Source organism: Eubalaena glacialis, chromosome 4 (assembly GCF_028564815.1).
Source record: "Eubalaena glacialis isolate mEubGla1 chromosome 4, mEubGla1.1.hap2.+ XY, whole genome shotgun sequence".
In the NCBI taxonomy this organism is placed as follows: domain Eukaryota; kingdom Metazoa; phylum Chordata; class Mammalia; order Artiodactyla; family Balaenidae; genus Eubalaena; species Eubalaena glacialis.
The window spans coordinates 7,772,031-7,784,901 of record NC_083719.1 but is presented as its reverse complement, the minus strand read 5'-3'; the positions used below and the strand labels follow the sequence as shown (position 1 = coordinate 7,784,901).

At 41.3% G+C, this 12,871-nt stretch overlaps 1 protein-coding gene across 5 annotated transcripts in view; it reads left to right on the top strand.

Annotated features, from left to right (window-relative positions):
- Nucleotides 1-12,871, top strand: part of SEMA5A (semaphorin 5A) — a 492,520-nt gene that overhangs the window by 234,929 nt on the left and 244,720 nt on the right. For all 5 annotated transcript variants that reach the window (XM_061189118.1, XM_061189117.1, XM_061189119.1 and 2 more), the window contains one exon: nucleotides 9,796-9,841. In XM_061189118.1, coding sequence (XP_061045101.1) covers nucleotides 9,796-9,841 — 46 coding nt within the window. The remainder of the gene's footprint in view (nucleotides 1-9,795; nucleotides 9,842-12,871) is intronic.

The window sequence follows — 12,871 nt, the reverse complement described above, 5'->3', positions numbered from 1 at the left end:
GCCAGAAGGACCATAGAATGGGGAAGTCAGAGATCCTGATGACACTGAAAAGAACTCACCTTGACTGGACCTGTTAGTGACTGAGAGGAGGAGTAATTGTAGATGAGGCTGGAGCATTAGATTTTGGAGCAGCTGGGATTTCATCCTCTAGCCCAGTGGTTCCAATTCCGGCAGTCAGGAGAGTGGTCTGAGAAATCTTTCAAGAATGCTGATGGCCATGCCTCTCCTCAGAACATTTGAATTAGACTTTCTAGAAGTAATGTTGGAATGTTAGGTTTAATCAAGCCTCTGGTAATCTCCTGGCCTGGAAAATTTGAGAACCTCTGCTAAAGACAGTAGGAACTCAGGAGATTTCTAAGGCCATACATTTACATGCTCAGATTTGCATAGGGAGGTGCTTCCACCATACTGCGTGCAGAATGCACTAGAGTTTGGAGGTATGGTTAGCAATCAGGGGCTGTGGATCAGGAGACAGTAGTGAGAACTTAAACTTAGGCAGTGAGAGTGCAAATGGAGATAAGTCAGATTTGAGAAGTATTTCAGAGCTGGGTTTGACAGTGGTTGATGGCCAATCACGATTGGTGGCTGAGGGCAAGGGTCAAAGATAAGATTTGGGAGTGAGATTTGAAAGTGAGGCTTGTTGTAATGACATCAGCTGGGATTGAGCATTTGAGAAAGGAGCTGTAATTCTTCGATTATTTGAAGTTACATGAGAAAAAAATCTCAGATTTTACTAACTCTGAAGATAACCCTGAAAAATAGTGTATATGGAGATAATTTGAAGAGTGAATATTCCTAGGAAAGCATAGGTTAAAGGAATCATAGAATAACACAGTTGGTGTTTTTTCAAATGAAAAATGATCTCTATTAACTGAAAAATGAAAGGAACAAATCAAATACCCAATGGACCAGCAAAAGCAGAAGTCATGAGTTAAATTTAGAGAAATAAGTCACCATCTGTAATCCTCAAAGCACTTAGAGATTTGCACATAATATTTAGAACATAATAAAATTTAAATTATCAGTGTGATTATTGACAGTATTGATTAATAACTTTGTCCCTAAATGTGCTTATGGGAAAAGGTTTTTCTGGTTTCATATCTCTGAAATTTGCTAACAACACTGGTCTTAATTGTTGCATGCCACTAAAAATCCACCTTTGTTATTTGATTCTACTTGCAAAATAGTAAGAGGTTATCCATCTACTTCTGTGCCTTTTAATCTTGGTCTTTAAACATATAAGAGCACTATTAAAATGGTTTGATTTTGATGTATTCTTTGAAACCTATATATAGTAACCAAGACTTTTCAGGGGTCTGGAATAGACTTTTTGGGCTAGGTAATGAGATAAGCCAATACAATTTTGGGAGAGTGAGTACTAGACACATATGGTAACAACAACAACAATAAAATCAGAATTATTTAAAATGTTTTATAGCCTAAAGTACATATATTTATTTTTTTTTGAAGAGGGGTGAAAAAATTCTGACTGAGGAGGTAGCTCATAATATGACATTATAATATTATACATTTGTCACCATGTTTCAAAATATATTAGCAAAGTAAAAAAAATCAGCATTCAAAAACTGTGATCTGAATGTGATCCCACTATTTAAATATAGCACTATATCTTTAAAATAACTTGGTAATATTAAAACTGAATTAAACTCCCAGAAACTTATGGGAAAAGAACATTAAAGAGATATTTTCAGAATGGTTATAATAACAGAAAAAAATAAAGGCTCCTAGAATTTGTTTAGAATCAATCAGCATAGTGAAAGTCTTAGGAATAGCAAGTATAGATAGGTTCGTGAACTACATGACAAGGTTACATGCTGAAATTAAATCTTCATATTCTTAAAATTTTGATGTGACTGAGATATTAAATATTTACATGTAGATAATTAAAATAATTTTTATGAAAACATTTTGTGCTATAAAGGGATATAGTTACTACTTTAGCTTCAAAGTCACACATTTATATTTTAATCTTTAGGTCTATCAATGCAACTGAAAATTCGGGTGTCATGTAGGAAGTCACAGTGTCAGGCTCTGTGCCAGTGGGATATTGACAAAGTTAGGATAGAATCGTGCAGTGAACGGAAATCACAGAGCGGATGAAGCTGGCACAGGTACAGGTGAGACTAGCTTCACTATCAGATTTACCCAAATGGTCACTGTTTACGTGCAGTGGGTATTCTGTCCTCAGATTGTTTCATCATCAACAATGGTCTAAACTTTTATTAAACAACAAACATAAGTTTCTATCACTGTTGTTTAAAACATTTTTTATAGGTTTACTGTCTCTTTTCAATTTACTTGATTTTCTTAGTGCCACGTGCAAGTCTTTCTTTCTTAATTATTCCATCTTCTGGGCCTCAGTTATAAGCAAGCCTCTAACCTACATGTTCAATAAGAACTTGGAATTTTTTCCTTTAATTTTATAGCTATATTCATCAGAGACCAATTGAGTTATTCTAAGAGAATGTCATTTTAAAACACCTGTGTCTTTCATAATTAATGGAGGTCAGAGTTGAGTTTTATAGTGTCTCTAGATAAAATGAGTCATTTAGTTAATATGCGCATGATGGCTCAACCTTTTCTTTAATGCTGGCTGAATTTTCTTACTTTACATGAAGACACAAATGAACTTTGTCTATTAAGGCCATCACTGCTACCTCAGAGAATATGTTGTTGTACTTAGTGATTTGCTGCTAATAGGCCACTGGGGGATGTGATGAGAGGCAGGAATGAGTTATTCAGTCCTATAGTCAAAAAGAAATACACTCTGGTGAAGAGGGAGACCACACACTCAGGTATCTAGTGGGGGAAGGATGAATAGGCTTCACAATTGTCAGTTTGTATCTGCCAAATTAAATGGCTTTGTGATTTGAATTATTCAGTTTATTGGATTTCTGTATTCCTCATATATCACTCCTAAAAGTAATACGGTTACTACATTTGAATGTGCAATGTCAAATTTTATTCCAAGGCATTTGAAAAAAAGTAAGTTCACACCAAGGGAAGAAGATCCCATACTTTCATTTACTCTGGCCATAAAATTGAACCTTTACAGCCTGGTTAAACTCTTGCTTTGTACTTCTATGATGAGAGGGGGGACCTGGCAACAGAAACTAGCTCCCCTAAGCTACACAACTAATACGCTCCTAGAATCTAATCTCTTAACCTTCTGCACCACTGCCTTTCTCCCTGAAGAATATGGCAGTATTCCTCATCACTACCTATTTACATCTAGGGTGTTAGGAAGATTAATGAGGCCACTTAAATACTTTGGGTTGCTCAAAGCATTGCCCTACTAGAGAAACTGACCTTGTGTGAAACATTCGGTTAGCATTCCCTTTGGCTGGGAGCCAGAAGCATTACTCCTTCTTGTCGGAAAGGTTGGTAGCCTTTCTCGTGAACCTCACATATATTGTTTTTCCTCCTCTGTGTGCTTACAATTATAAGATAAAGTGGTTGCCTCTTCTGCAGTGCCCTGGAGAGCAGCCACTTTCAGGGGACCATAGATCTTACTTTAGTGCCCGAGTGACCCAGCATTTGGGAGTATCCATTTTTTATTCCCTTTAGAAGATTTTCTTTCTTTTTGTAACCTTTAACTTCATAGGTCGTTGACCTAAACTGTGATGGATCAAGCTGTCTTGGGAGATTTCTGGTCCCTCATGTTGCTAGCTGAGCTGGAATTTTTCCAAGCAAAAATACTTGGCATTGTATTTGGAACCAAATAGTTTGAGGACAGGGTTTTGAGAATAGTAGAATCCACTCTATGTTTTGTCAGATTCTGAGGTCCAGGGAGGTGATTAGGGAATTCCACAAATTTTTCATGTATGTTTCATCTTTCACAATTTTTAAAAAATTGTTGAGAGGAGCTTCAAGATGGCGGAAGAGTAAGACGTGGAGATCACCTTCCTCCCCACAAATACATCAGAAATACATCTACCTGTGGAACAACCCCTACAGAACACCTACTGAACACTGGCAGAAGACCTCAGACTTCCCAAAAGGCAAGAAACTCCCCAGGTACCTGGGTAGGGCAAAAGGAAAAAGGAAAAACAGAGACAAAAGAATAGGGACAGGACCAGCACCTCAGGGAGGGAGTTGTGAAGGAGGAAAAGTTTCCACACACTAGGAAGCCCCTTCAGTGGCGGAGATGGGAGGTGGGCAGGGGGGAAGCTTCGGAGCCACGGAGGAGAGCGCAGCAACAGGGGTGTGGAGGGCACAGCGGAGAGATTCCCGCACAGAGGCTCGGCGCCGAGCAGCACTCACCAGCCCGAGAGGCTTGTCTGCTCACCCGCCGGGGCGGGCGGGGCTGGGAGCTGAGGCTCGGGCTTCGGAGGTCGGATCGCAGGGAGAGGACTGGGGTTGGCTGTGTGAACACAGCCTGAAGGGGGCTAGTGTGCCACGGCTAGCCGGGAGGGAGTCCGGGAAAAGTCTGGAACTGCCTAAGAGCCAAGAGACCATTGTTTCAGGGTGCGCAGAGAGGGGATTCAGAACGCCCCCTAAACAAGCTCCAGAGAAGGGCATGAGCCGCGGCTATCAGCGCGGACCCCAGAGACGGGCATGAGATGCTAAGGCTGCTGCTGCCGCCACCAAGAAGCCTGTGTGCGAGCACAGGTCACTCTCCACACCGCCCCTCCCTGGAGTTTTCTTAATTTCACTTTCAGATTTTTCATCATTAATGTATAGGAATGCAAGAGATTTCTGTGCATTAATTTTATATCCTGCTACTTTACCAAATTCATTGATTAGCTCTAGTAGATTTCTGGTAGCATCTTTAGGATTCTCTATGTATAGTATCATGTCATCTGTAAACAGTAACAGTTTTGCTTCTTCTTTTCCAATTTGTATTCCTTTTATTTCGGTTTCTTCTCTGATTGCTGTGGCTAAAACTTCCAAAACTATGTTGAATAATAGTGGTGAGAGTGGGCAACCTTGTCTTGTTCCTGATCTTAGTGGAGATGGTTTCAGTTTTTCACCATTGAGGACGATGATGGCTGTGGGTTTGTCATATACGGCCTTTATTATGTTGAGGAGAGTTCCCTCTATGCCTACTTTCTGGAGGGTTTTTATCATAAATTGGTGTTGAATTTTGTCTAAAGCTTGTCGTGAGTAGTGCTAAGACTTGAATTGTCTCAAAATGATTTGTAAATGCACCTGTGAATGAACAATGATGACGAAATAATTGTACTGTAAGAATGATTCCTCTGTGTGTGTGTGTGTGTGTGTGTGTGTGTGTGTTTGGTGCCAGTTAAAATAGAAAGGGACATTGGATGACTGGTGACGCCATTTGGCACAGTGGGATAAGGGACAGCAAAGTGGGGGGAGGGTCTTGTTTCTAATCATAGGACTTTCTCTGAATCCTAATAATCTTGGATAAATCACAGTGCACCTCCTAATTTGCAGAAGTTTCCTCATCTAAAAGTTGAGGGATATATACTTTCTAATGACAACCTAGCTCCAAATTCTTGGGTTCTATGATTTTTTTAGGTCAAAAAAATGAGGATGGGTTAAAAAATCACCACCTTACATCTTGTAACCCAGGAAATACCAAAGGAAAAGTTCAAATCTTTGGTGCTTCTCTCTATTAGGGTTTTGGGCATGGTGATGGTCGTGGTGGTGGTGGTATCTCATAATTACTGTGTTGTTTTTCCTAGTAAGCCTGCCCCTCTTCTCTGCCTCTTCTGTTCACCTATTGAATACCTCTGCCATACTGATTGATTACTGATGAGATGGTTGTGAGGGTACCATAGTTCTCAGGTGTCTGGGGAAGGAAGAGTAAATGGTTGAAATCCACCTGGGTAATGCCTGGGGGAACAGAGGGGTCCCTTTTCAGACTGTTGGGACCTGAGAGGCAGAAGTGGCCAGCAGAGTTAGATTTTGTTGGGGAGATATAGGCTGAGAGTGTGGCATGTTTGTCATCGTAAATCAGTGTCTTCCTGTCTCAGTTCATTTGGGCTGCTCTTACAAAATACCACAGACTGGTGGCTTATAAACAACAGAGATTTATGTCTCACATTTCTGGGGCTTGGAGGTCCAAGATCAGGGTGTCAGCCTGGTTGGGTTCTGGTGACGGTTCTCTCCTAGGTTGCAGGTGGCTGACTTCTCGCTGCGTCCTCACATGGTGGAAGGGGCAAGGGAGCTCTCTGGAGCCTCTTTTATAAGGGCACTAATCCCATTTGTGAGGGCTCCACCCTTATGATCAAATCACCTGCCAAAGGCCCTACCTCCTAATACCGTCACCTTTGAGGGTTGGATTTCAACATATGAATTTTGGGGAGAAATCAACATTCAGACCATAGCACTTCCCCTGTGAAAAAACCTGAAAACGGGACCCAGCATTTTCGGAGAATGAGCTCTATACCTCCTTCAACCCTTAGCACAACGAGAGAGACTGAACTTTTCTGTCCAGTCACCCTGCCCATAGCTTTACAGAAAATCATGGACACTACCATCTTCTTTCCTCAATGATGTGAAGGCCTTCCAGCTCTTCCTTAGTGTATGAGAGCTGCCTTTCTAGAAAGTTCCCAGAGACAGATACTGTAGTGTGGGCATTCATGCTTGTATACGTGTATGTGTGCGGGGCAGGGGTGGGAGGAGAGAAAGAGAGAGAGAGAGAGAGAGATAGCCTTGCAGTATTATCAAAGCTCTCAACTAATTCATTGATTAAAAATATGAATGGCTTTTTTTGGGGGAATATTTGTAGAAAAAGTTTTTCTTAAAAGAGCCAGTGAGTTGGAAAGAGTGTGATGACTGGGTCCCAGAACCAAGACAAGATAAACAGTGTTATCTTCTTTACTAAAAATCCAGTGGTGCCGCCACCATCCCTACTGACAACAACCCCAATACCCGAACACACAGAGGTAAATATGCCCACTTATGCCCATAACCTGCCATTGCTGGAGGGCGGAAATACTCTTTCCTTCTCCCTAAATGGAGAAGATGCTGAGAATTTCAACATGGCTGGAAATTTTAATATTTTCCGTAAACTGCCTAGAAGTAGCTACTATTAATTGAGTGCTGATAATGGCTCAGACACCATTCTAAGTGTTTTCCTTGGCTTTAAACCTCACAACAACATCAGGGGGTAGATATGACTATTAGCTCCGTTTTACAGTTGAAAAGATTGAAGCATACAGTGCTCAGCTTCCCCCCCCCCCGCCCCCCCCCCAGGTTGTCTGGTGGCAGAGCTTTGGCCTTTGCACAAATGTTCTTTTTTTTTTTTTTAACATCTTTATTGGAGTATAATTGCTTTACAATGGTGTGTTAGTTTCTGCTTTACAACAAAGTGAATCCGTTATACATATACATATGTTCCCATATCTCTTCCCTCTTGCATCTCCCTCCCTCCCACCCTCCCTATCCCACCCCTCTAGGTGGTCACAAAGCACCGAGCTGATTTCCCTCTGCTATGCAGTTGCTTCCCACTAGCTATCTATTTTACATTTCGTAGTGTATATATGTCCATGCCACTATCTCACTTTGTCACATCTTACCCTTCCCCCTCCCCATATCCTCAAGTCCATTCTCTAGTAGGTCTGTGTCTTTATTCCCATCTTGCCACTAGGTTCTTCATGACCTTTTTTTTTTTTTCCTTAGATTCCATATATATGTGTTAGCATACTGTATTTGTTTTTCTCTTTCTCACTTACTTCACTCTGTATGACAGACTCTAACTCCATCCACCTCACTACAAATACCTCCATTTCGTTTCTTTTTATGGCTGAGTAATATTCCATTGTATATATGTGCCCCATCTTCTTTATCCATTCATCTGTTGATGGACACAAATGTCCTTAACCACTAGGCAACACTGCCCCCCGTAGTGGAGGGGCAGGGACTGTTGGCAGCTTCCTGCAGCTGGAAGCCCGCGATGAAGCCAGCCTGAGGGTAGGGAGCCGTGGCGCTCATAGAGGCAATGAGTGCGAGTGCGTCCGGGCCAGTAATTGCCTCTGGGGCCTCTTCTAAGCCCCTCATCTGAAAGATTTATCTGTGTGTACGTGTAGATCTCTAACGTCTCTTAGAGCAGTTGTACTGGTATCTGTTCCACATCACGTGAGAGCCTGGCGACTCTTCGAACGCCAGGAGGCCTCCAGTGGCGTTTACCTTGGCAGCTCGGCTCCGCTCCCCCGTATCTGCGCTGAGTTCTCATTCCTTCCGCCGCAGGAAGACGTTTCTGGTGGAAACCTTGCCTCTCCAAGGGAGCCGACTAAACAGAAGTAGACTCTGCTGCCACATTCCCTCCTCAAAGGCATCCTGAGCTCTGCGTAGAGGGCTGATTGGACTGTAAGGAAGGAGAGGGGCGCTTCCCCCAATGGCTTTGTGAGGGAAGCGCCACGTGCCACGCACTGCTTCTCTGGTGGTGTTTCGGAGGTTAAATTGGAGGCTCAGAAAGAGTGTGGTGAACAAGCCATTGTAGTGGTTGAGGAGGCAGTTTTCTGCGTGCAGGATGGCAGTGTTTCCGTGGCGGGGGACACATTGTGAGAACCCTGAGCGCGCAGGGGGCGCTGCCTGGGACTCGTGAGCCCGCCCTAAAGCTGAACGAAGTCCCTTCTCTTCCTCCCGCAGTGTGCGCATGCGTGCTAGTGGTAGCAGCCAGCCCGGGATGGGGTCGTCCCTGTTGATTTGTGCTCCCCGTTGCATCCACGCCATAGGGATGTTTCTTGGTTCTCTCAGGGCTGTGCCCATGGCCTGACGTGGCTGTCCCTTGTCACCTCTACTGGGACAGCGTGTTCACTTCTGACATCTGCCCGCCTTCCCAGAGAATGAAAGTCATTTACTTTTGTTTCTTGCTGGTGCTGGGAGAGTTTTGTTATTCTCCTGACGCCATAGTAATCACCTTGGACCAGTCCATTATAACAATAGCCTCAGCTTCTCCGAGACCCCTCCCCACTCGTGCGTTCTTAGGGGCTGCTTCCCACTGCATGCCAATTTCTCCCTGCCGTCGTTGTTCACACCTGGGTGGACTTTCTCCTCCATCCATCCCTGGGTTGCTCTTCCTGCTGCACCAGCTTCTCATCTGCGTGATGTTAAGGAGACGTTCGTTCATGGCTTAAGCTGGAGGCCAATCCCTTGTTTCTAAAAGTTACAACAGTACAGTCCAAAGTCTCGCATGACTGCTGTCTACATTTTCCCCCCTGCTCTGCTGATGTCTGTTGTGTATTTCACCGCTCTTCCCCTTCGTTGTTGAAAGCTAATCGCTTCCTTTTCTCTGACTTCCTCTTTCACGCTTGGTCAGCCAGAGCTGACTCTTTCAAACAGTCAGACAGACAAGTTTGTGCTTCTAAACTTATTACACACTGAATCCATCCAGCGAGGCAGAGCGGTGTAATGCTCAGACCATTGGTGAATTCAAAACCTGGATGTGTTTTAATTATACAACATGGTGAATGTAGGTGATCTGTCAAGATGAAGGCTCGTGAAGAGTGGTTTTATATCATCGTGCTTAACTTAAACTCAGTTTCAGCATCAAAGACCCACTTCCGTTTGTCCATTTCACATCAATTAAGAGAGCTGATTAATAATTTAGATATACCTTAGTCCCCACCACTTTATTCCTTAGCTTTCTCACCAGTCTCAAATGTGTGTTTCTGTTGACGTATTGAACGTCTCTTTGAACTCTGAGTTCCAAGGAAAACTGTGTTACACACAGTCTTAGCAGGAGATTGCTTTGGAAGCCAAAAATTGTTGTTTTTCTTCCCCTTGTTCTCATAATTTTTACAAACTGTAATTTTTTTAGATCTATTAAAAATGAAACTGCTCTCTTTTTGTATTTTGTAGAAACTACCTCTTCAGGTTACAGCTTGAGGATTTGTCTCTGATCCAGGTAGGTGCAATTTATTTTTCTCAAACTTTCATTTTCCATCTCAATTAGCTCCATGTTTGAGGGGATGAAGACAGATGTATGTAAAGGTATTAATCAAGCCAGAGCAGGCCGTTCCTTCCTCAGCGGGTCAGGCCGCGGGACGCCTGGCTGCCCTCTTTGACATGAGTCATCACCAGCTTTAATTCCCAATTAGCCCTTTTCCTACTGTGCGGCCTCTCCTCCTTTCATGGGTATCATCCTGATTTACTCTTCACCAAATGACAGATAATTCAAAGGGCATTTCCTCAATGTTAGGAAGTGGTCTTTTCCCTGTAGTTAGAATCATCATTGATTATTTAGTGTGATGCATCCAGCCACCATATTCTTGTAAAAATCAACCTCCTTTAGAAAAGCATCTTTGTTTCCTCTTTATTATTTATAATTAAATAAATATGACTCTACGGCTTAAAAACCACATATAACAAAGAATTAGTGACGATAGATAAAAATGAAATTTACCTACTTGTGTTTTTTTTGCGGTTTGGAGGAGGAGGAACCTGAGATGCTTATGCCTGAATGGAGTGTTTATTTTAGTGGCAGATCTGAACCACAAAGGCCCACTTCGCCCTTTTATTCTTTTAGAAGGGTCTCCTTGGAGAAGGACAGGGTCATGGCATAAATATCCACTTCACCAAGATTCTGGAATTCCCCATGGAGCATGCCAGAATCCTTGGGCTGTGTGTAGTTTGGAAAAATTCTTTAATCACCCTCATCTACTAGAGTTCTAAGAAGTGATTGGAGAGAAGTTTATATTATTTTCTTCTCTTACATGATGCTGATATTTGTGAACATTCAGGAAACTTTAGATCTAGGGTTTAATATTAGATCTATGTTTTATTCACCCGGGCTTTAAAATAAGCCAATACCCCCCAGAAAACTAATATTGGTAAAGCACTTTGAAGACCCATAGACCTGGATTTTGTTATCTAGCTCTGTGACTCCCAGCAATTGTGGGTTTCCTCATCTGTGGAATGACCACAAAACACTACCAACCCCATACTGTCTTTGCTAGAATTAAATAAAGTAAGGCATGCACAAGAGATAAGGCATAGTACTTTTGCAACAAATGTTAATTGCTTTTGTCTTTTAAAAGTGATAACAATAAATAATAACTTCTTATAATTATTTCATCACACTGGACAATGAATTATCTTTCCACTGCAATTTGGTAATATAAGTGAAGTCTTTAAATGAGTTGATCATTGGTAAAATTATGAGTGTATTAATAAGAACTCAGAATGATCAGCAGTTAATGCAGAATACCATTTTAAAGCTCTGGTTTTAAATAATCTTTTATAAAATATATAGATCATTCGATAAGATTATGCTCATTTTGATTCTCAGGGTATAGTATATTATTTGGTATATTGTGTGTGCTGAAAAAGTGAAATGTGCAGATATGTGTGTGTGCCAACGTATGTTTCCGTATACATGTGCATTGATTTCCTAGTTTCCCAGCTCCTTTGGCTGAGAGGGTCTAGGATATTGTCATTCCAATAGCAATGAGCACACTTAATACCCAGTACTTGGTTTCTAAATTTCATTCTCCATTAAAACGAACCAAGCCTTGGGACTTCCCTGGTGGTCCAGTGGTTAGGACTTCAAGCTACCACTGCAGGGGGCATGGATCTCTGGTCGGGAACTAAAATCCCACATGCTGTGTGGGCAAAAAAAAAAAAAAAAGAACCAAGCCTTCTTGGAGAAGTAGCTGATTCCAGGGCCTGGACAACCAAAGTTCCAGATAAGCCTGGAAGATTTTGATGTTTCAGAAATTAAGGGAGTATTCAAAGAATGATGAGAGCAGGTCAAAAGGATCTAGGAGCCAGCTTGACGTGGGCTCACTGAAGAAATCTGGGACAATTTGATTGTTAGAATAAGTAATGATAGTATCAGGTTATAGCACAGTGAATCAAATATGAGTAAATACTATGAGTAAATACTAACATAAAAATAAATGAATAAATAAACAAATGAGACAGAAGGGACTGCTCTTCCTTACTTTAAAATGCCAACTAATAAATATTGAAGGAATGATTTGATTAGAACATTAAAATTTGGCAACCCTCACACTAAAAACTGATTCAGGCAAAAATGATCAATGGATGCAAAATTTGTGGGTGAGAGTTTGATGATGACCAAGATATCTATATAGTCTCAAAGTCTCTACCTATAAAATACGTATTAATTGCCAGAGGAAAACTTGTGACTTGATAATGAAGATAGCTGGCCAGTACCATGATAACCAGCTAGTTAAAGGCACTTTCACTAGGAATGGGGCAAAGAGTTAGTATAAGCTTCCTGATTAGATGCACTGAAAAGGCCACTGCAAGATTTGCATGATACTAAAGCCAAAAATTATAACCAGTTTCATCATGAGGAACCATCACACAGACCAAACCTGAAGGCCATTCTACAAAAAACTGGTCTCTACTCTTCAAAAATCACTAAGTCAAAAGAAAGAAGAGCTATTCCATCATAAAGGAATAAAAAAATACACATGTCAACTGAATGAAACATTTGATTCAAATTGCATCTTGGAACAGGAAAAAATTTTTTTCTTTTTATAAAGGACACTCTTGAGACAACTGGTGAAATTTTACTGTCTGCGGAGAAGATAGTAGAAATGTATTAATATTAATGTCCTGACTTTGATAACTGTAACGTGGTTATGAAGGAGAATGTCTTTGTTCTTTGGACAGACCTTCTGAGATAAATAAGGGTGAAGAGTATCATTTCTGAAACTTATTCTGAAGAGATTTAAAAAATTACCGTATGTGTATATACATATATGTATATGTGTTTATGGGCATACACATGCACACACACACACACGCATGCATGCACACAGAGAGAAAGAATGATAAAACAAATACGATAAAATGTTAATGAGGGAACCCTAAGAATCTAGGTGAAGGGTTTATGAGAGTCCATTGAACTTTGCTTGCAACTTTTCTCGATGTTATTTCGAAATAAATAGCTGCAAAAAATCAG